The 21,751-nt window shown below is 41.8% G+C and overlaps 1 protein-coding gene across 2 annotated transcripts; it reads right to left on the bottom strand.

Moving 5' to 3' along the window:
* Positions 1–276: 276 nt before the first annotated feature.
* On the bottom strand, positions 277–19,897 carry SEPHS1 (selenophosphate synthetase 1; the record flags this gene model as incomplete). 2 transcript variants are annotated; one of them, XM_079547503.1, is made up of 8 exons in its annotated part: positions 277–491; positions 5,886–6,098; positions 7,714–7,813; positions 11,128–11,218; positions 12,034–12,188; positions 13,032–13,139; positions 16,552–16,655; positions 19,705–19,897. In XM_079547503.1, the coding sequence occupies 8 exons, from the start codon at positions 19,895–19,897 to the stop codon at positions 277–279; spliced, it is 1,179 nt and encodes a 392-aa protein (XP_079403629.1). The 2 variants fall into 2 exon arrangements, with proteins under 2 accessions (XP_079403629.1, XP_079403630.1); XM_079547504.1 differs by lacking the exon at positions 5,886–6,098.
* Between the last annotated feature and the right edge of the window lie 1,854 nt (positions 19,898–21,751).

Below are 21,751 nucleotides of genomic sequence, written 5' to 3'. Positions count from 1 at the left end.
AGATAAGTGTCTAAAGATTCAAAATGAATCAACAGTATTGGATAACAATATAATTCTCAACTCAGAAGCTGCCTCAAGATTAGGTGCATCTTCAGTTAATGTAACAGGAAAAAAAGGCAATGGATTTTATTTCATTAATTGTATCCACTCATAAACTGACCTAAGGCCACCAGATGTGCAGACACAACAAATTTTCTTTTCTTTTTTACAGTTCTTTAAGTTGTAGGATGATAAAGGAATAGATCTATTTAAAAACAAACAGCTATTTCATCTCTATTAAGAGGTGGCACCAGGCGTTGGGTTCACGTTCTGAGTGGCCACCTGTGGTGCAACTTCAATGATTCGTGGCTTGTCTATGATTCTGGCCGTGCGGTTGCCCTTCTCTACAATGCCAATAATCCATGCTTGGTGACCTTCGCCGTATTTGGGAGACTTGATCTCGGCACAGAAACGTGCTGCCTGTTCTCGTGGTAAACAGATGAGGAGACCTCCTGCAAAGAAAAAAAGCAGCGCCTTTAATGTCTGTTTGCAGAGAATTTCAACCTTCGTCTGCCAAATTCCTCTTCAGACAAGCACTCGGTGACTTCATGGGTTCTGTCAAACTGCAGGACTCCAAGAAAGGACACAGTGGAAGCCTGTGAGCCTGTGCTTCACAGAAAGAAATTTGTTCCTGAATTCAGTGTTTGGCGTGTACGTAAATCCAAATACACACAAAAGAGGCTGGCAAAAGGACATCACACTGATGCCAACAAATGACATCAGAAACAACACCAGCATTGTAAACTTCCAACAGAGGACTGCAAAGTGCCTCGACAAGAAGTACACACACAAGTGTTCTGGACAAAGGTCATGTTCAGATACCTATAACCACATACTGGCGGCAGCTGATTCTGCAAGTAATCTTATTGCCTTTGATGACATCATTCATCAAAATAGACACTGTTACAAGAGAATGTAAAAGGCAGAAAATCAAACACAGGCTTGATCCAGAGCTGCCTCTGACAGTCAGTCTCTTTGACCCCATTGTTAGACCGTTCCCCTTTAACCTTTTTTAGCCTTTCCCATAAAATCTTTTCTTACAGAGACAACAGAAGAATATCTATTTATAAATGCTTCTCAGAAGTAGCACAACAATTGGTTAGAAAAGTTGCTATTAAGTAAATTAAAGAACCTCTGCATTCTAAAATTCCCAAAGCACTGACAAGGTGATTCTGCAAGTATCACAGAATCACAGGGTTGAAGGGACCTCAAGGATCACGAATCTCCAACCCCCCTGCCTCAGGCAGGGCCACCAACCTCCACATTCAATACCAGACCAGGCTGCCCAGGGCCCCATCCAACCTGGCCTTGAACACCTCCAGGGACGGGGCATCCACAACCTCTCTGGGCAGCCTGTTCCAGCACCTCACCACTCTCTCTGTAAAGAACTGCCCCCTGACATCCAACCTGAATCTTCCCTCCTTCAACTTAAAACAATTTCCCCTTGTCCTACTACAAATACTAGAATGAGTTATTTGTTGTCAGCTCTAGCACAGATTTGCAGTGGGCTCTGATCAAGTCATTAAATATTTTCTCCTACAAAAAGTTACATATTTTCAGTACTGCTTACCTTTCTTGCCATTTATGCTGCATTACAAATTTGTGAAGAACTGCAACACAGAGCAGCAAATTCATCTACAGGCGCCTAGTTAAACCTCCGAGGGTCTTGTGCTACAGGCAATTGATGCAGCCAACATCTGTAAAGTGCTGTATTCCAAGAGACAGCAGCCTCTTGTAAGGAACATCTGAGTATCCCCCACTGGAAGATGTTTTGGAGAATACAATCAGTAGCTTGGATTTCCCCAAGCAGGAATTTGGGCACACGTTAGAGCTTGCTTACTCTTTAGAACACTGATATCACCAGAGTGCCTGTGAGCTATCTGACAGTCTTGTCCTGGAGAAGGGCGGCACACCAGCAGCACAAATTGTGCCAGCACACTCTGAGCCAACCCTGGGCACAAAATGCCATATGCTGAGCCAGCCACTCTGGGCTTGGTGCCACCACCTCCTCCCTGCAGTCTTGTGGCCCAGTGGCTCTTGGACAGCATCTCAGAACCTTGGGCACAGCTACATTTGCTTTTCCAAGCTATGGGGAAGCAGCAACTACTGAACAAGAAAATTTATAAGGATACGTGGACATGTGAAAGTTAATCTTTTGGTTCTGTATGAAGCAAATGAGGTGCCCTTGAGAAGAACACCTACCTCTCTCACAGAGATTTCTGAACTTAACATCCAGTTAACAGCAAAAAGCAGAAACACGACAGCATTACTCCACAGGTAACAGACAAATCAATTGCAAAGAAATTATGTGCCATTCCCATGACAGGCTCTAAATCAAATTGAAGAGCGACTTCTGCCAACTTTTGCTGCAGGTAAATCAGGGAAGAGATTTGTAAGTTTCTAAGAGTTTATAAGCAGAGTGCTAAGCAGCCAGAATGGAGGAGTGGAAGTATACCAAGAAAGAGCATGAGCATAATCTTTGTTATCTTTTTCCCATGCAGCCTTCCTGCAATTTTGTATCACTTGTATGGCCACCCTGTTAACATTCTTTAGCAAGAACAGAAAAATATACCTAATTCCAGTTTCCAGCTGAAACAGATACCTCCCACCTGCTGGCTATCCCTCACACTTTGATCTACAACCCTTAAGGAAGGCTATGAGCCTATCAGCAGTAGGCCTCTAGTCTGTGGCAATTACAATTACTTCTCTGGCAGGCTGACCAGTCCCTATAACCCTTTAGGTAAGTTCTAAGTGCTTCCATTACACGACTTGTGCTTCCAGCTGCTTTGAGTGCAAAAATCCCATACACAACTACAAAAAGTCTTCACCAGTGCAACGTCACAGCCACCAGGAGTTTAAGTTGCTGCAACACAGCTATGGAAAATGAAGCAGAAGTGCCCCTCTGCACTGAAGATGCAGTATTTCAGGTTGTACCAAGTTTCAGAGGTCTGCATTCACCACTCCTGAAGACAAAGCAAACGGGCTGCAGACAAAGAACAAATGGCTGCAGTGGTTTGAGAGTTCATTGGATACTTCTTTTTGGAGAGGAAAGGATGCAGATACTTGCTATCTGTTCTGGATTACTCTTCTAAAATCGTAAGGGTTTTGGTAAGTTTTGAATATTGCTATTTTTAAACTGTTGTACTGCAAGCAGGGAACGGTTCCACAGAAAAAAAAACACAGACTGGACAAAGCCTTGCAATTAAGAGATGATTTATGAACAGTTCATGAATCAAAATCAAAGTTTCCCTGTTTCTGCTAACAGCTCTCTCATCGTGACAGCCCTTCTTTTCTATCCATTTATGTTCACAAGATGCATAGAAAGACTGCATTGTTGAGATACCTCTACTACACTAACAAAGCTGTCTGACACCTGATACCAGCTCCAAGAGCAGAACAGGACTGGCACAAATACACACACGCAGGAATATCCCATGCAGAATGGTTTTCTAACTTATTTCTGTGAGCAGTCAGTCTGATAAACAGAATGAGGTTCTTTAAGGTAACCACGTGACTGCAACTTCAACCATTACCAAGGAGTTACCAAAAAGAGAGCACAAAATCATGTAAAACTGGAATTTTCAGAAAGTACATCATAAGCAGCAGTTCCTGGAGGATGGAACTGATGACATGAGATCTTTCCAACACTGGCTTTTGTCAACAGGTGCCCAGCAAATGTGCACTGGGAAAAAAACAAGTCTTAAAATCCGTTCAAATTGTTTTCCAGTACATTTCTCATTGCCTGCCCACTCTACTGAAAAACATCTGTTCACAAATGAAAAAGCTACAGCATTTCTGGAAGTTTAAGACATCAGAGCAAAAACGTACATTATATACTTCAGCATGAAGCAGCCCCCCTAAAAGGCATCCTCCCAACCGGACATACAGATACAGCAGGGCACACACTTGCCTCCATGAACATCAACCCTGGGACACAAAGTATGCAAACGTGCCAGGCCATCCAGTGTTAAGCACAGAGCCAACGTATGCTGCATAGCCTTCAGGCCACAGCTATCACATTCAGCTCTTATTTGGCTGACACTGCCCTGTAAGAAATCCCCACAGTAATTTTTAATGTAGGAACCCAGTGCTATGAAGAAATCCACATACATTTTTCGAGGTGCCCAATGCTCTCAAATAACCAGCTGTTTTATTCATCACCATCTATCTCTGTTGAAAGGTAAGCCAATTCAGAGTTTCAAAGGCACCTCTTGCTCTCATTCCCAAGAAGGATTTGGAAGTTGGCTGTTTTCCTCTTCTGAGTACTCTTGCAGCACTGCATACATCTGCATTGTTTTTACACTCTTTTAGTGAAATGACAGCCTTGTCCCCAGGGTGCAAAACGAGTCACCAATCTTAAGATTCAGGCACTCAGTTTGCAGCTAAACCATTCCATGCCAACTGCCACTTAGCCAAAAGAGCATCTTGGCTTTCAACTTCTATGCCTAAGCTATTTTTTAGCCTCTTTGTAACCGATAACAAATGCCCTGTATTCAGGGCGAGCAGCAGCATTACCTGCATACTGATTACATGGACTGGTAGGTAGTAAGAAACTGTCCGGTGGTACCAACTGTATTTACAGTACTGTATTTACAGCTTGCCAAACAGCCATCACATATTTCTGGCCTCAGCTGACTGAAGCTGGATTTGAACTCTTCAAAGGGTTCATGTCCCATATCCTGTTACACATCATCCGAGCCACACACCCTCTGTAGGACAGAGCATCTGTTATAAACACAGATGGCTAAGGAGCAATTCAGCAGATCATGGTAAGTCATGTATTCACTAGGGGAAAAGTTTATGGCTCTCACTGAGATGCTTCTTTCCAGATCTTCAGACTGTTTTGCTTCAAGGGGCCCCCTCTGTTGTGTACCGCAGAGAACTTGGATAATACTTTTGGAGAGCAGAAAGAGGGTGGGGAAAGGAGATAAGAGAAATGACAGATTTGTTACTGTATCTTCTTCATTTCCCAAAGTGAACACACGACACTGAAGAAGAAAAACACAATGGAACAGAAGATTTGAGGGAAAAATGAAATACAGAGACTTTCAGCAGAAGATGGTGATTATTCCAGTAGGCAAAGTGGCCTACACTTACTACGAAGACAGCATTCAAACCACAGCATCAGAAGTTTTTAATCGCCTGTTCATCTGAAACAAACTTGACGTTCATAGCCTGATTCTCATTTTGTCTCTATTCGCTGCCACTGCCAAGTGGCAGCTTTATTAAACAGAAAGCTCAAAAATTGAATGAGTCAGAGACTAAATTCCTTTCTTGCTTCTGCTTACAGTCCCTAACATCAGGTTTCATAAGCTTAAGGGAAAAACATCTGTATTCTTGATGATCATAGACAGAGGAGGCCTCCCTCAGCCTCTGGCACTGGCCCACTCAGCACTCAACTTCACACATTCATAATGAGAAATAAAAGCACAACTCATCTGATGAGGAAACCTACTGCATGTGGCTTGGCCTTTTGAGAACACCAGGCCGGCTGTGCTGAGGCATTCACATTCGAGTATTCACTGTTCTGGAGTTAATAATTATGAGAAAAATAGGTATATCGAAAGAATTCAGAACCATCACTGACTTTCAACTGCAGAATGCTCCAGATGCCAAACACAGTAATGGTTTCTATAGTAGTGTTTCATAGGAACAGGATGGGAGTTTGGAAATTTGACTGAAGAACTTGACTGTGAACAGTTCTATGGCTAATGCTCTTTAACTTGACTAAAACTCAAACCAACCACGAATCTGAATGCAAAGTACAGCATTTATACATTTAATACGTTCTCATAATCTAACATGGATTTAAAAGGTAGGAAAAGGGTGATGCAACTGTCACCTACCTGAAGTCTCTGGACAAGTCCCATGCATAAGGCCAAACATATTGCCACAAGCCTTACTGACAGCAGCCATCTTAGCAAGAACAGGAAGGTTATGAATAACAAAGGACACCTCATTTCGCTGCTGCTTGGCAAGGTTTTGTGCATGTCCCAGGATTCCAAACCCTGTGATGTCCGTAGCTGCATGTGCATTGAAAGTGTGCATAAGTCCAGCAGCTTCAAAAGAGGGAGAAAAAGAATTAAAAAAAAAAAAAAAAAATCAGGAAAAAGTATTGAGGAAAGCAACGTTTCAACAACATTATGCAGTTTGAATGTATACCTTCAATGTGAATCAGCTCTGCTTGCTGCTGAAATAAACTATGTAGGTCCTCCAAAAAAAAAAAAAAAAAAAAAAAAAAAAAAAAAAAGCAGCCCACCCCAAACCTGTTTCTGAAAGGAACTGGAATTTCACCAAAACCGCATGCAGCCTTTAAGAAAATTCAATTTGGATTTAAGATATTAAATGATGCTGAAAATTGAATAATGCAGTTATATTTATGAGCACGCTCTATTAGACATGCACTACAAGTTTATATTAGCAGTCCATGATTAAGGAGTTTGCTCCAGTTTCAAACTTTCCCAAGTTGAGGATGAGAGGTTCTGAGTTCAGCTCTGCCCTAAGGGCAAGGACAAGGTTCATCCTGTATCAGTTTTCCCACATTTGCATTCCCTGGCAGACCAAGGAAAAAAAAATAAATTACACCAGCACTTAAAGTTCTGGACACTAAGCTGAGGAACTTAACAACAAATGCTGCAGGTCACAAGGGAAGGAAGGAGAGCTGGTGAATGGACAGGCACAGGCGGCCCAAAGTCCCCACCTCCCCACCAATGCAGTGGTGACATTCTTGGGCGTTTGCAACTACGGAGCCCTGGGCACCAGCAAGGCACCTCTGCATGCAGGACCACAGTTCCAGTTCTGAATATCTAAGCATTGCTAGAAGGGCCTGACAGAGGCGAGGGGAGAAAAACAAAACTAGGAATGTTTTGCCTGTCTTTGCTGCGTCCCAACACAGGAGCAGGGCTGAGTTATCTTCCATAAGACAATCCTGGTCATTTATTTATCCTGGAAGACTTTGTGAAAGAATGAAAAACCACTGGGATGATGTAATAAATACCAAATGAAATCTGAATAAATAGAAGATATATTTAACTATCTCTATTCGTTCAACTGAAAAGGAAACATCTAATTTTGTTCTTGGCTCATCTAAAGATATTTTGAACAACGGGAAATCTTGCCTTAGAATTTCTATGGTAAAATATTACTCCTACCAAAATTAAAAGAAAAAAAAGGTGCCACACATTCTACACTTTGGGAAACATGTAATATGGCAGAGGTGATAATCTAAAAAGTTAAATTGAAGTATACAAAAATTAAGAGCTTTTCTTTTTTTTTATTCCATTTCCATTTATTTTAAACCAGTCAGGTTCTCCTGAGTTCTCCAGACACAAAAAATACAAATGAACAAATCCAATACATTTCCCTTAAAAAAAAAAAAAAAAAATCTAATTCACTCCAGTGTTACCCACAACACTCATATGAGCCATAATCATCTCCAGCAGCATTTGTGACGTTGCTGTATAATTAAAAGAGGGCGTTTGATTTTAATTTGTGTGCTTCACAAACACTGAACAGCAGAAAGATGTGGCAGAAGGCAGGGATAACGCAGTTGTGTCACATTTCCCCATGGCAGTGAAATGAAATTAAGTATGGAACTGGAAAAAAAAAAAAAGAACAAAAAAGAAAGCCCACCACAGTCCTTCCCCCTTCCACAACAGACACATTTCTTCTTACCTGTTCGATTCAGCCTTGCCATATTCATCATTGCTTCCTGGTATGCTAGTTCTACATCTTCCTGTGTTACCACTAGTTTGATTTTGTTCCATTTTTCTGGCTAATGGATGAAAGAGTGAGACAATCTTCTTAGGCTTTTGTCTATCTATTTTAAAACACATTTTTATCACTGAAAGTTCTAAACCAAAATGCACTTGGCTTTTTTTTGTTTTCAAACCTCAGCTTATGAATAATACAGTGTTTTACTCGGAGGTGCTGAAGCCTCCTGTTGTGCTTTCCCCTGCTTGCACCCACGTGAAGTTCATCTCAAGGTTTATGAAGCACCAAAGTACCTCAACCACTGCTCTCACTTGCAGAGTGGAGTGGAACAACCTACCCTATGCAAACAACTCCATCAGCACAGAACTCTCTGGCTCGAACTCTGCAACCAAATAATTTTTTTTTTTTTTCCTGGATGTTGAAATTCTTCATCTCTGGCTTGTTTTTTAAATATAAAGTTCTTCATTTCACATCTGGACCCTCTGATCAGGAAAGGCCACTGATATCCAGAAGTCTAGCTCTCAAGGATGCACACTGTGGCAGGATGTAATCACTCTAGTGAATTAGGATTAAGACAGTTTCATAAAATCTATTTACAATTTAATATCAACACATCCTTCCACCCCTTCCCAAATCTCACATGGATTCATGCCTTCATCACATGCTAAGCAACACTTTTCATCCCAAAAGGCTCTCATGATAATTTAGGAAATGGTACCTTATAAAGAGCAATTGTTTTGTTCAAAGCTGAAGTAATTCCAGATCCAGAAGGAAACAAAGCAACCATTTAACTGTTTAGATCAACACTGTACACTACTTTAATTTTCTTCCTTTTGCAAATAACATAAAATTACAGAGATCTGAACTAAGAAAATTTTTAGACCGACAAAGCCTACACTGCTATTGCAAAGCATAAATGCATACAAAATTTCTTACTACCACAGGTGGAAAAACTGCTGAGAATTGTTGTATGATGCTGCACTGGCATCAAGAGGCTTGTCAAAGAGGATCTTATCCTTAACAAATGAGAACTGACTTCCAGTGGTGTAAGAAGGAACTCAGAAATGGAAAGAAGGGAAAGAGGCTGGTCAACCAAAACAAATCTTTTTTTTTTAAAGGCCAAGAAAGTACAGAAGTAAGATCAGGATTTCTGAAATTAGGTTGAACTTGGTTTGACCAAGTAAATAAGGAAAGTATTACTGTTACACATAGGACAGGATTAAGGTTATCCTTACTTCTGTTATGACTGAAAAACACAGCCATTTTATATTAGTTTTCAAAGTATGTTTTTGAGGCTGATCATGGAATGGAAACAGGTAAGAGTGGCAATCACAAATGTGGTGAAAGCAGGACTACAGGCTGAGAGGGCCACAAACACAGGCAGGCTGCAAATTAGACACAAATTACTCCCACTGTGACATCATACCATCAGATACTGGCACAATGGGATCAGCAGACAGGAAACAAAACCAAACTGTTCGCCCAAAAAACTTCAGAAGGCAAATTTAGACATACCCTTCCCCTTCAGAAATCTGTCATAGCAGAGACTAGCAAAGCCTTCCTGGAAAGGCAGATGGAAGCCTTTCATGCTTTTGAGCTAAAAGAGAAAGAGACAAAGGGCTGCCAGTTCCCCGCTGCTGACTAATCACTGCACAACTCGGTAGCCAAATTCACACAGCTTCATCACCTCCAGCACATCCCTGACCGCGTTCCCCTACAGAGCCCAGCTCCCTGCAGCCTCTTTACAGCTTCTTTCCTTTGCACCCCACCACAGCTGTTGCCAGCAACATATCTGGGCCTTGATTTCAGCCATGCTGCCAGTAACCAAATACAGAGGGAAAAAAATTTGTCCTTTTTTGGATCATGCTTTCATTAAAGCAGCTATTGCATGGTTGTTGCCACAAATCATCCTTTAACAAGTCACCAGGAACTCACTCACAACTGCTTTGTATTTTTTCATTTTTTCTCCTCCAAACTTGTTTTGCAGTCACGTATCTCCACACCTTCCCTTCCTCCCTGGCCCAGGCATAAGCTTGCTGTACTATGTTCCCTCTCCCACATACTTTTCAATACAAAGTCAAACTCCATACTGAAGCCTGATTTACAGCTGGGTTTGAGATGGGTAAGTCTAGTTCTATTTTCCTTCCTCTTTCACAAGACAAAGCTAAAGGGCAGCACTGATACTCAGAAATTTCTCACCACAAGCAAAGATATATGCTGTTTACTGTAATAAGAGAATTGATTTCCTTCTGTCCCCATTTTTCAGACCAGAAAGTGGTTTTGGTTGACAGTCAAGGAAATTACAAGTACTTGAAATATGTGGAAATTCAGAATGCTGTTAATTTGCAAGTCTGTTTGTCGGTAAAATAATAGATATGTAAAGGAGTGAGATTATGGCCAGAAAACAGGCTATAAAACATATGTCTTTCTTCATTCGATTTTCCTATCAAGATTATCTGAGGCCTTGATCCTTGTATCTGTCTCGAAAATGCAGGATTCTGCAGAGGCCAAAAAGTCTGGGCCTTACCCTGTCCATTTTAGGGGAAACATTATTTGTCTGGTTGCTCACACTTCAGATTCCAACAAAGGTTGAAGCTGGTTCTCTCCCACTTTTGCTATCACAAGCTTTGGAATTAAAATCCAGACTAAATCAATTTCAGCTCACTCCTCTGCCTGTCTATTGGCTCAGTAGTCCCTAAAGCAGAAAAGAGGCATCTTTTAAAAACAAAAACTGAGCAGCTATAATTCTGAAGACATACACTGGGAGCCAGACAACATAAGCAGATGCCAATTTTGCAGTCACATTTCAGTTCAATAGTTACATCCTTGCCCGAAGTAACAGATGGAAATACGTCTGCATACATAATGCAGCTACTATTATTCCTAGTGAATGCACAGGGTGACACATGTGAAAGGTAGAGATATTTCCACGTACACAAGCAGAAAGTCTATGAATCCAGACAGGGCCTAACTGACACCAACCAGCTTTTGCCAACTACTTGGGCACGTGGAATAGGGCATAATTTCACCCAGGGTGCCAGTCTGTTGCACTGTTAGTCACCAACTCTGTTTATTACTGCAATGTCTGAGAACTAACTAAGAATTAGACCCAATTAAGATAGGCTCACTAAACTCACTAAAAATGGTAAGCTGTCTCGGTTCCAAAAGAACCTTGCATGTAAGAAGATAAGGCTGACACAACAAGGAGGAAGAAGAGGAATTAATTTCTATATCATTCCTGGCTGAGCACTCAATATACTCTTCATACTGAAAAGAAAATGCTGCAGTTTTTCATTCCGAGGTTTTGAGGGAATGGGGAAGGTCACCTTTACCTCCTGCCTCTTTTTCCTATTTTGTTTTTGGCAGTGTACTCACAATATCTAGCCACTGGTGGACGGCTACAGCCACTTGTGTTCCCAAGGGTTTAGTTAATACAAGCACATCTCCTGGCACTGCATTGTCTGGCCTGAAAGCAAAGAATTCATATATTAATTACAGAGTGAGAGTCACATGTTATTAGGAATAAGTGCTGATAATTAGATTTTCACAGACCCATGTATCTTATTGTGCAGATAAAAAAAAAAGACTAATTGCTGAATTTCCCTTTGGGATTCATTGCCAAGGGGTATCACTGAGCAAAAACACTGCAAACTTACTTAAAAGTACAAATCCTTCTTTCTTGGAATAGAACAAAACTGGCAATCAGACAAACACAAAATTACACCTTTTCTTTCAATGTACTGAAGATACAGTACAGAACAGTGGAGGAAAAAAAAAACCAATTTTGCTTACTCAGGACATAAAGTAAGCATCACTAGGATCACAAATAAATTCCTTTGTACAGTGCAGCATGCCACAGTGGGACATTCAAGACCAGCTACTGTTAATCAGCCAGCATGATGTAAGCACAGCAATTCTCCAGATCTCTGCAGCAATTAGCAGGTTAATTGGGAGGTATTTATACATGCATCTTACACTCTGACAGAAATTTATATCCCACAACTGCCTTCAAGACATGTACAGGTTAGAAGCTTAACTGTCCTGTCACAAGAAGACGACGACCACCAAAAGATAGCAGGGGAAAAGTAAAAGCACATGCTGCTTAAAAAAAAGCAAATAACAGACAGAAGAGATGTGGCATCTGCTCAGTGCTAAGGACAAATGCAGACAGGAGAAGGGACTGCTTTACTCAATAGGAGACAGATCACAGCATGGCATTTAAAGGATTTTCACTGTATCCCATCAGACCAATGCCTTTGATTGTTGAATGATTTAACTTACATTATAAATTCATTAGGCTGACAGACTGTTGTGGCCACTCCTCCTAAAACAATCCAGGGATTTAACACAGTTTGGCCACCAGTAACAGATGTTCCTGCCTCTTCTGCTGCATCTTTGAAACCCTGGATAATTAGAGGCATCACTTTGTCTCTTTCCTAGAGATCAAAACAGAAGTCAGAGTTCCATCCACAGCAATGCTAGTCATTTCAAGACTGGTCTACGGCTTTAATCACTCAAGTCAAATCCCCTCATGGCGAAAAGCTAATGACAGAAAAGCCAGCCTTGGGAAGAAGTCAGCCTGCAGAAACCACATGTTATCCCATAAAGCCATGGTTTTACATTTCCTTGTAAAATGCTGAAGAAACATTCTCCAAAAGGTCACATAAAAGTAGAGAATTCAGAGAGTTCTGCAAACTCAGAACAACTATTCTGCTATTGTAATCAAGTACAGCCTAGCAGCGTAGTGCAATAAGACAAAGTTAAATCAAGCTGCATTTGGCCTCCACTAAACCTGTAAAATTTCAAGTTAGTTTCTTCTAAGAATGAACAATCCTTTTTTTTGCTAGAGCAAGCAATCAAACGTGCTGGTAACTGCCATCAAAAAGAAACTAAATTAAGAAAAAAAGAACCTAGTTCAGTTTCTTTTGCTTCAAAGAGATGCTACAAAGCTGGCACAAGGAAACCAAAAGTACCTATCCAAATTAATACACCAATTGGTAATCAATTCCTGCCTTGAAGCACAGTAAACAGGAGCAGAAACTCCATTTCTGTGGGGATCACAAAACAGCAGCAGATTATGGAGCCACAGAAAACTGAAGTTTTAGCAAATAATCTCAGAGTTTATGAGGCAAGACTTGCACTTCAAACTGAGGAAGTGACTGAATCATCTCTTCTTTAAAAAGATTCAAAGTTTGAGGAGAAAACACTAAAGCTGCATACGTTCTAAGTATGTATAGTTGTTTGGGTCCTTCTTCAGAAGCAGATACCCCAAATCTTACCCTGTCTGTCATTTTATTGCTGACTCCAAGGAGCATCAACATGTTGTCGCATTCTGTGACCCCCATGGCATAAAGGTCACTTAAGACATTGGCACATGCTATCCGTCCCTGAAAAAGAAAAGAGAAAGAAAGAAAGAAAAAAAAATCTGCATAAGTTCAGACAAACACCTGCCACAAAAAAAAACAAGCTTCTTTGCATGAGTTTTGATTCAGACAGCTGCTTATTCTACAGGTTGCTCAGCTCCTGAAATCCATCCATAGACATGGCATGATCCATCACATGCAAAGCATCCATCTAAAAATGCAGATGGCAGCTCCTTTGACAGGTAAGGTCAGAACTCATCCCAGCTGTTACGGTGCATTTATTTACAGCTGCAAGGAAGCTAATCTGGCAAGTGAAAATTAGTCGCTTCTGGATTGGAGTAACTAGGAGATGGGGATGTGGGTGAAAAAGCTGTTTGTTCCCCTGCACCACTCCTGAAGCCACGCTTACTCTCCAGTTTTCAGGACAGTACTCTTCCTTCCAGAGGACACAGCTTGCCTCTCAGGTGCTTTTCCTGTTAGGATGTCACTAATGAGCTGCCTGCAGAAGGCACACATGTTCAGGTCTGCCATAGGTGGCCCTGACACCACTTAGGAGCACACACAGCTGCTGAGGTGATGCACCTGTCTGTGCCCCATCACTTGTATGGTGCGAGAGACGTCCCTTCTCTGTCCCTTTTTCAAACAACAGGATAATGCTGAATTTTGCTACAGCAAATACGTTTGTATTAATTTCTTTGTGAGCACACATCACTAACAAAACTTTGTTCAAGAGGCCTCGTCTTCTTTCAAAGGTTGCTCTAATAAATCCTGACACTGACAGGACTCAGAAGGGTTCACTTGGGTAACGACCTTAACTACTCCAATTTTGCTAAATTAATGGATCTGAGTTTCTCAGCAAGTCAGGTTTTGTTCACTGTAAAGCCACTAAAAATGAGACATCAAGTGTCCTGATGAAGACGTAACTTCCCAACGCAGGATATATCTTTAGGGATGGGAAATGATTTTAAAACACAAATTCTGTTTTGTCAATCTGGAAGACTCCGTGCATTTTGTTTAAAAAGCTGCAAAACTGTACTTGACATCTGGTTCTATGATCTTAAACCTGTGTTTTTCATAAAGTTCAGAGGCGATGTCATCATGATAAAAGCAATGTGCTTATTCAACACCGTTTGGACTACAGAAATATGCTTTAGTTGCAGACAGATTTATGGGGCAGAGGGAGAAAAAGAAGAAAGACATTTAAACACATTTCTACCATCTCCAGGACATTAAAATCTAATCACACGTTCAGAGTCCTTTGCAATAATTAGTATTAGCAGGCAGTTGCTTTACTTTCTGATGACATGAAATAACACCTCCAAATCACAATTGAATATAATCAAGTTTTTCATAAATTCAAGAGCTTCCATTGGCATTGAGGGACTCCCTTGTGTATTTAGAAATCAGAATACGTTTTAATTTATATCTCAGACTATGAAGAGAAGAATGAGCAAGGGACCGCAGAGTTAGATGGCTATTTGCTGTTACACTTCTGGATGTTTACCAATACCACAGCCTGTCACTTTCCTTTTCTGGAAGGGGACTATTCAACCATCCTTCACTATTTTCAGTATTTATCAAACCAACTGCTGGTTTACACCCTCTTAAGGAATGACAGATAAGTTCCTAAACTCACAGTGACAACAGCTCTCTATTCTAGCAGTCCAAGGTCAGCGCAGTGCTGCTTTTGCCAGTTGGCAATGCCATTAAGGGAATGGACTTGGAGAGTGCAAGCAATGAGTCCCAAGCAGCAGAGGGAACAAAATGTGGCTTATGAACGTCAACAGAAGTAATGGGATTCACAGATGGGTCAGCCTAGCTGTGCCCCAAACATCACCTAAGACATGACTCATTGAAACACAAGAATCCACTGGTAATTGTATAAACTATACAGGCAAAAGATGGAATATCAGCCCCCTGTCCTCAGTGTTCAGTGAAGATTCTTAAAAGAGCGCCAAAAAGTTCCCTGTAAGAGAGAAGACCAGCCAGTTCCCTGCTCCTGTATTCCAAAAGGCCTCTCCACGGTGCCACAAAGAGGGGCCAGTACCAGTTCTACTACTGGAATCTTTATACCACTAAGCCTGGTTTCCAACTTTCCCAGTCTCAGATCACGTAAACTGAAAAGCCCCATGGTAGATACAAATTTTACAGCCATACATTCTAGCGATAATTCAGATAACACACATCAGGTGTTCTCAAAAACAAAGCTGAAGAGAAGGGGTCAGGAAGGATCTAGGCTAGCAAGAGGGAAAGTAGGAATTGGCAAGGCAGCCTGTCCTGAAAAGCACAGATGTGTCCAGAGCACAGTGCTTTATGAAGCCAGGTCACAAACCAGGATTCCTGAGTCTAAGGGTTTTACAGAGAGTTGTATTTGCCTCTCCTTCGAATCACATTGGTCTACAAAAGAAAAGAGCCATTGGAGTGAAATTAACATTGAAAAGAAAGAAAATGAAGGACTTGAGAGTTAGGAAATGCTGAAGTTATAGCTGATGGTGCCTGTGGATCACAGTGCCGACTGACTAACATGCAATCACAGAAGCTGGACTAAGGCCAAATTTACATTCCACTCCTATCACACTGGCCTAAACCTCATCTGTACACAGACCCACGTTTCTCTACTGCAGCACCTCAATAATCCCTTTGTATCCCCGAAGGAAACGACCCATTCCATTCACCACAACCTTCTCATGCCACCCCTTATAAATTTTTGTTACAAGGTGAGAAAAGTTTCTCAGCATGGTTCAAATCTACTGAGCAGCTCTCAAAGAACGACCAACAAAACAACAAAAGAACATGCAATCATATTAACAGTAAAAGCACTGCCTAGTGCAAACAATCAAATTCCAATTACAGGAGACACATCTCTTAACTTCCATTTAGTGAACACTTGTTGGAGAGCTCCTTACAGCACTACGAGGGCCTTTTTAAACATACTTGTTTTCTCACTATCTTCTGTTCAAGTCAATGCTTGAGATAGGAAAACCAAAGTTCACAAAGCACTCTAAAGTTGCCAGGTGCTATTACCAACTCCTGTCATTTCAGCTTTTCTAGTTGTAACATGTTACCTGGTTATTTCAGAACCTCAAAAACGGCAAACTACTGTGTGGTTCTCCTAAGTGGGGCTTCCTGTCTGCTGCTTTGTAGCTCCCCTTTAGGGCTTTTTCAAGCCAAATCTCACAGAAGAGATGGAGGAAAATTTAAATTCAGCTTTCATCTACAGCAAAAGTTCTGCAGTATTTGTGGCTGCCATGGAAAGGACTGCAGGATCAAACATCACCCTTCCCTTTTCACTTGCATTTGGGAAAGACCCTGAATGCAGTTATCAAACAGTTACTGCTGCACATCTAGGAAAAAAAGGTCAAAATTGCCATCAGATTGGTGAGATCAAACCAAATCAACAATATATTTAACTAACAATTCAATTTAGCCAACTTACCATCATATAAGGATCATCCACAATAGGATAAATATAATCTGTTGTCTGAACCAACGACAAACCTCCATGTCTTAATGGAATAACACAAGTGTCCATCCCAATTCCTGCAAAGAGAGAAATCCATCACTGAGGTGAGCAACTTTATCCTCAGTTGTCTGTTGGTCCTTACAAGAGACCTTACAGAACACTGCTGGGAAATACAGCCCCCAGTACTGCCTGGGTAAAGGCAACAAACCCCTTCCTTGGGAAAGCACATCACACAAGCAAGGAAGAACAGGCAAAGAATGAGAACTCCTGACCAGAACAGAGCAGAGGTGTAAATAGCTAAAAGCAAGAACGAAACTACAACATTTTTCAGTTTATTGCAGTACAGTAACTACAGTAAGTACAGTAACAGGAGTGCAGTGCACTCCTTTTAAGAATGCCTGTGCTTGTATGTATGTTAAAAGTGAAGAGGAACTCCGTAAATCAGCGTTGACAGAAGTAAACAGGGTTTCCTGTCACTCCTAACTCAACAAAAACACGGTGACAGTTTTAAAAGGGTACAGTCTCTCATACAGAGCACTACCTCACTTCAGGTGAAACAGAAAGCACCACAGATCACAGCTGAGGCCCTTGGTCAAAGAGGATTCACCCACTTGGAGAAATCCTGCAACAGCATACCCTCACCTTACTTCTGGGAGGATGAAAGGCAGCAAGCTCATCTGCCAGACAGGGAAACATTTGGGAGAACAGCAATACCACAAATGCAGCCTTCTCTAACTGCGGACACTCAAACAGAATAAGCAATATTAAAACCTCCAGGCATTTGCTGTGATGCAGAAGCATGTACAAAAGTGGCAGGTCACACAGTAAAGCACACTAGCTGCCCATGCCCCCATCGATTATCTCCAGCCTAGAGGCAGCAGCAGGAAGCCTGCCTCCTTCCTAGGCTGACAGCAAGGTGCCCGGCACCGCTTTGTATACCCAACAGGGCAGGGCTCCTCAAAACAAGCACTCTTCAGGGAGCAGATGTCACACAGCAACTTTCCTCCAGGTACAAACAAAACACACTCCTACCCAGAGCTACAAGCACTTGGCAGTCCTTGCCAGGAACAGTGAGCCGCTGTCATCTGAGCTCCTGCTGAGGACACAGAGCAGAATGCAGAGGCTGCAGAGGCAGAGAGCTACAGAGACACAAGGCCTTGCCTCAGAAAAGAAGAGATACTCAGAAGCAGTCATTTAGGGCTCTCCATCCTCTGCTTAAGCCAGCAAGCTGCTATGCATGATGCTCAGCCTCTCCAGAGAAGCACATATAAACTGATAAAGAGGACTGGCTCACACACAGAGCCCTCAGCTCACCTTTTCATGCCATAACATTACAGGACTGACTCTGTGCTGTTTCTGACACTCAGGCACCATGGGCTTTCTGAGGCTACATTTACTTCCACGCAAGAAAACCCAAACAAACAAAAAAACCAACAAAGAGGGCTGATATATAAGCAGCTATTTAAAGAGGTGACTGAAAACAGTGACCTGAAGGTCTGCAACAGCTCAGGGAATTCCTACCAAACCTGCAGTTTCTTACTCATGGATACACTCACAGGCACAAGACTGCTCTGGGTAACACCACTTGTAAAAGTGAGGGATGCTGAGCCCCTAAGAGGTAATTTCCCTCTTGACTGTATCTCAAAAGAACTGTGCATACCACAAAGGCTGTAAAGTTACCTGCCTATCCCTTTTAAGCAAAAGGCATTAAAGGCAATTAACACCTAACTTACCTAAGGACAAACTTCTTAAAGAGATCTCACTGAAAGTGCATATTTAAGACACCTGCTTTCTCCACCTTCCAGTACTAAGAGATTTCTTGTTACATAATAACACACCTGTGTATTGATGGCATTTGTCTGCTTTTTACCTTTCCATACATCTGGACAAGCAAAATCTATCAGTAACCCCACTACTGTTTACAGCCTGTAACCTTATAAGGCAAAAAAGCTACAAAATTAAACCAAACTATTACCGAAATTAGAAACTTGCCAAAATGAAATGTTGCTGCGAGTAACATTTAATTTAGAGAAAACACACATAAACAGCAATTGAAGAATAAAACAAACAGTAAGTGTCCCTCATTAGGCAATATTAAATTGTAGTGCCATCCCAGTTTGACACACAATTACTGCTTATTTATTTCATACAAGGATTGCTATTGTCTAAGTAAGGGCTCCTTACGATCTCCTGTAGAATTCAATACTGGAATAATGGCTTGCAACCTGTTACTCTGCTAACAGGTAATTCGCCATATTAAAATAATTTCAAATAATGCTGTTGAATACTAAACTGATAATTAAATAACTGCAGAATAAATACTACACTGATATTCCTAAGTTGATGAAAAAATCCATTCTGCGTTGCAAAGTGGAGATCGACCACACAGGGCTGAGTAAATAGGCAAACAGAACACAAAATGCCATTAAACACGTTACATACATTAATTTCTCTACATCAATGTTAGGTACAGTAGCTGGTATCAAAATACCTACGTTTGCCCTGTTCCCCACGTAGGTAGCTTGTGCAGGTTGTTTTCCCTTATTGCTTGCATCACTGTGCAATACCAAAGAGAAAGTGAAGCTGGCAAGAACACAGATCTTGGAAAGAGCCCTTCCCAGGCAGCTTCTACAGGTGAGCAAAAGTTAAGAGTGGGGTACAACGAGAGGACTGAAAGGAAAAAAATCACAGCTGTGAAACAATCCGCTCCCAGTCCCTCATGTTCTCTGCCCCAGGAATGAGGGGAAGGGAGAAGGGAATTTCACCTCTAAGTCAACTAAGGTCTATTCATCGCACAGGTTTAAGAGCACAGTGTACTACTTTAATGTTCTGGATGTTAACTGATACTATTTCAGCTTGGAAAGCATCTACCAGGAAGAGGGAGGAGGAGACCAATTCCCAAGCACGTCCCTGTTGCTCTGGCCATCCCTGACCATTTTTTGTTCATAACTGAGTGCACCACAGGACGTTAAACAATACTGTTCTCGTGTCCTCGATGCCAACCAGATTACTCTTCAGATTTCTGAGCGATGAGCATGCATTACACAACGTACAATTCTCAGACATTAAACAAATACACAGACAAAACAGACAGGATCACACGCAACTAGAGGAGCAACTACTTACCCAGCCTGGGCATGACTGCCCCCAGGAACTGTTCATCTTCCTGAAAATGGTTTTCTTGTAGAGATTCGAGCAGCTTCTGTAAGACATCCTGAGGCACTTTGCAGCCTGTGCCCTTCAGCTCTGTGAAGCGGGTCAAGCGGAAGCTCTTGTCCAGTTCGTAGCTCTCTGGGTTAAATGTCTCTCGAACAGACATGGTTCTCTCCCACAGAGTGCTGGCCTTTCCCTCCCCAGAACAATGGTGTTGGTCTCCCTGCTGATCAGTCTAATTGAAAAAATTGGGAACATTAGAAAGTCCTAAGGCCTGCAGTACAACGGGTTTTCCCACATAGAGCGAGTTAAAAAGAGAAAAGTGCAAGAAATGACAGTTCCCAGAGCACTGGAGTCAATTTCCAAAAGGAAACATGGGCCCTCATACTGCAACATGCTCAGCAGAGACATCTATTTGCACTCAACACAGTGCAGGGCTGTACTTTCAGCCATTCATGTATTAATCACGTAAGTAAGACTTTTCAAATAACGGCTCAGCTTCAGTTCTGATGTAAGAAGCTGAAACTCCATAATATACCTGTTCTCCTTGGAGGAAAACAGCCTTGGTGTTACGTCGGTACAGGTAGCAGAGGAACAAAGCTGTATGTAATCAGCTTGCTTTACCTACAAACATCCAGTTTACCTTTCAGCATGCCTACAGACATAAGAACACTGAAATCTTCCTGGCCCCTCCAGCCCTTTCTTAGTTATCCAAGGATACTGAGAACACACAGAGATTTGGCCATTAGAATGGTAATGCAAAAAGAAAAAATGATGCAACTCATTTAATAAAATTCTTAACAATGCACATCTAATTTTAGAACGTTTTTCCACTCTGACTCACATGCAACACAGTCCAAAACTAATAGAGGCCTAACTGAAAGGCTGACTTCTAAACAGGAACGGATAACATACAACACTATCCATCTGCCCTGGAGAAAAAGCTTTCAAGAATCTCTACAAGCAACCTGTATGCTGTGGTTTCCTAGAAAGCAAAGATCCTGCCTCACAACAGCAAGAGGAAGAGAGACGATATCTCAGAGAGACGATTGTGCTGCTTGGAGCTTCAGCTGAAAAGGAAAAACTGACAGCAGTATCAGTGAGTTCAGCAGCACTAAAAGTAAGAAGTAAACCTGCTGGCTGTGTAACCCGTCCACCCTATCCACCACTTATTACTGATTATATCAGTGACATATACCTTGAAGTCTACTACTTTGCAGAATATATTTTGTCATTTTTAGGTCTGGAGCCCTGCACAGGGTTTTCCCTCCTTCTCTGAGAGGCGTTTTGCTTCGTTACAACAAATCCCACAGCCTGGGCTCGGCTGGGATCCAAACTCAGTTACCCGGACGTGTCTTGGAAGAGCAATGAGTTCAGCTCATAATTGGAAGGCAGCAGCATGAGGCACTGAGCACTTGCAATAAAAAAAAAAAAAAAAAAAAAAAAAAAAAAAAAAAAAAAAAAAAAAGATATACAAGCTGGAAAACAACAGAAAGCAGAGACAAGGGCTTTTCAAGTAGAATTGGGTTGCATGGCTTTTTTTGTTTGTTTGTTTTTAAACACTCCATTCCAATAAACTCCAGCAGCGTACAAGCAGCAGCAATGTATGCATCATCCCACAGGAACCCTTTCCCCCACATTTCTGTGCTCAGCAACCCCTGCCCACTTACACAGGGAAGCAGTCACGTAAGGTTTGAAAGACCACTATGATCATCTAGCTCAACCACCTGCCCACCCCCACCATGCCCATTAACCATGTCCCTCTGTGTCACTTCTACCCTTTCCTTGAACACCTCCAGCAACAGTAACTCCACCACCTCCCTGGGCAGCCTGTTCCAATGCATCACCACTCTTTCTGAGAAGAAAGCTTCCTAATATCCAACCGGAACCTCCTCTGGTGCAACATAAGGCCATTCCCTCTCATCATATTGCTGTTACCTAGGAGCAGAGGCCAACCCCCCCCCCCACGCCACAACCTCCTTCAGGCAGTTACAGAGAGTAGTAAGGTCTCCCCTGAGCC

The sequence above is a fragment of the Tetrao urogallus genome (genome assembly GCF_951394365.1).
Source record: "Tetrao urogallus genome assembly, chromosome: 1".
In the NCBI taxonomy this organism is placed as follows: domain Eukaryota; kingdom Metazoa; phylum Chordata; class Aves; order Galliformes; family Phasianidae; genus Tetrao; species Tetrao urogallus.
Note: the sequence above shows the minus strand (reverse complement) of the source record. Positions and strands in the feature narration are given on the sequence as shown.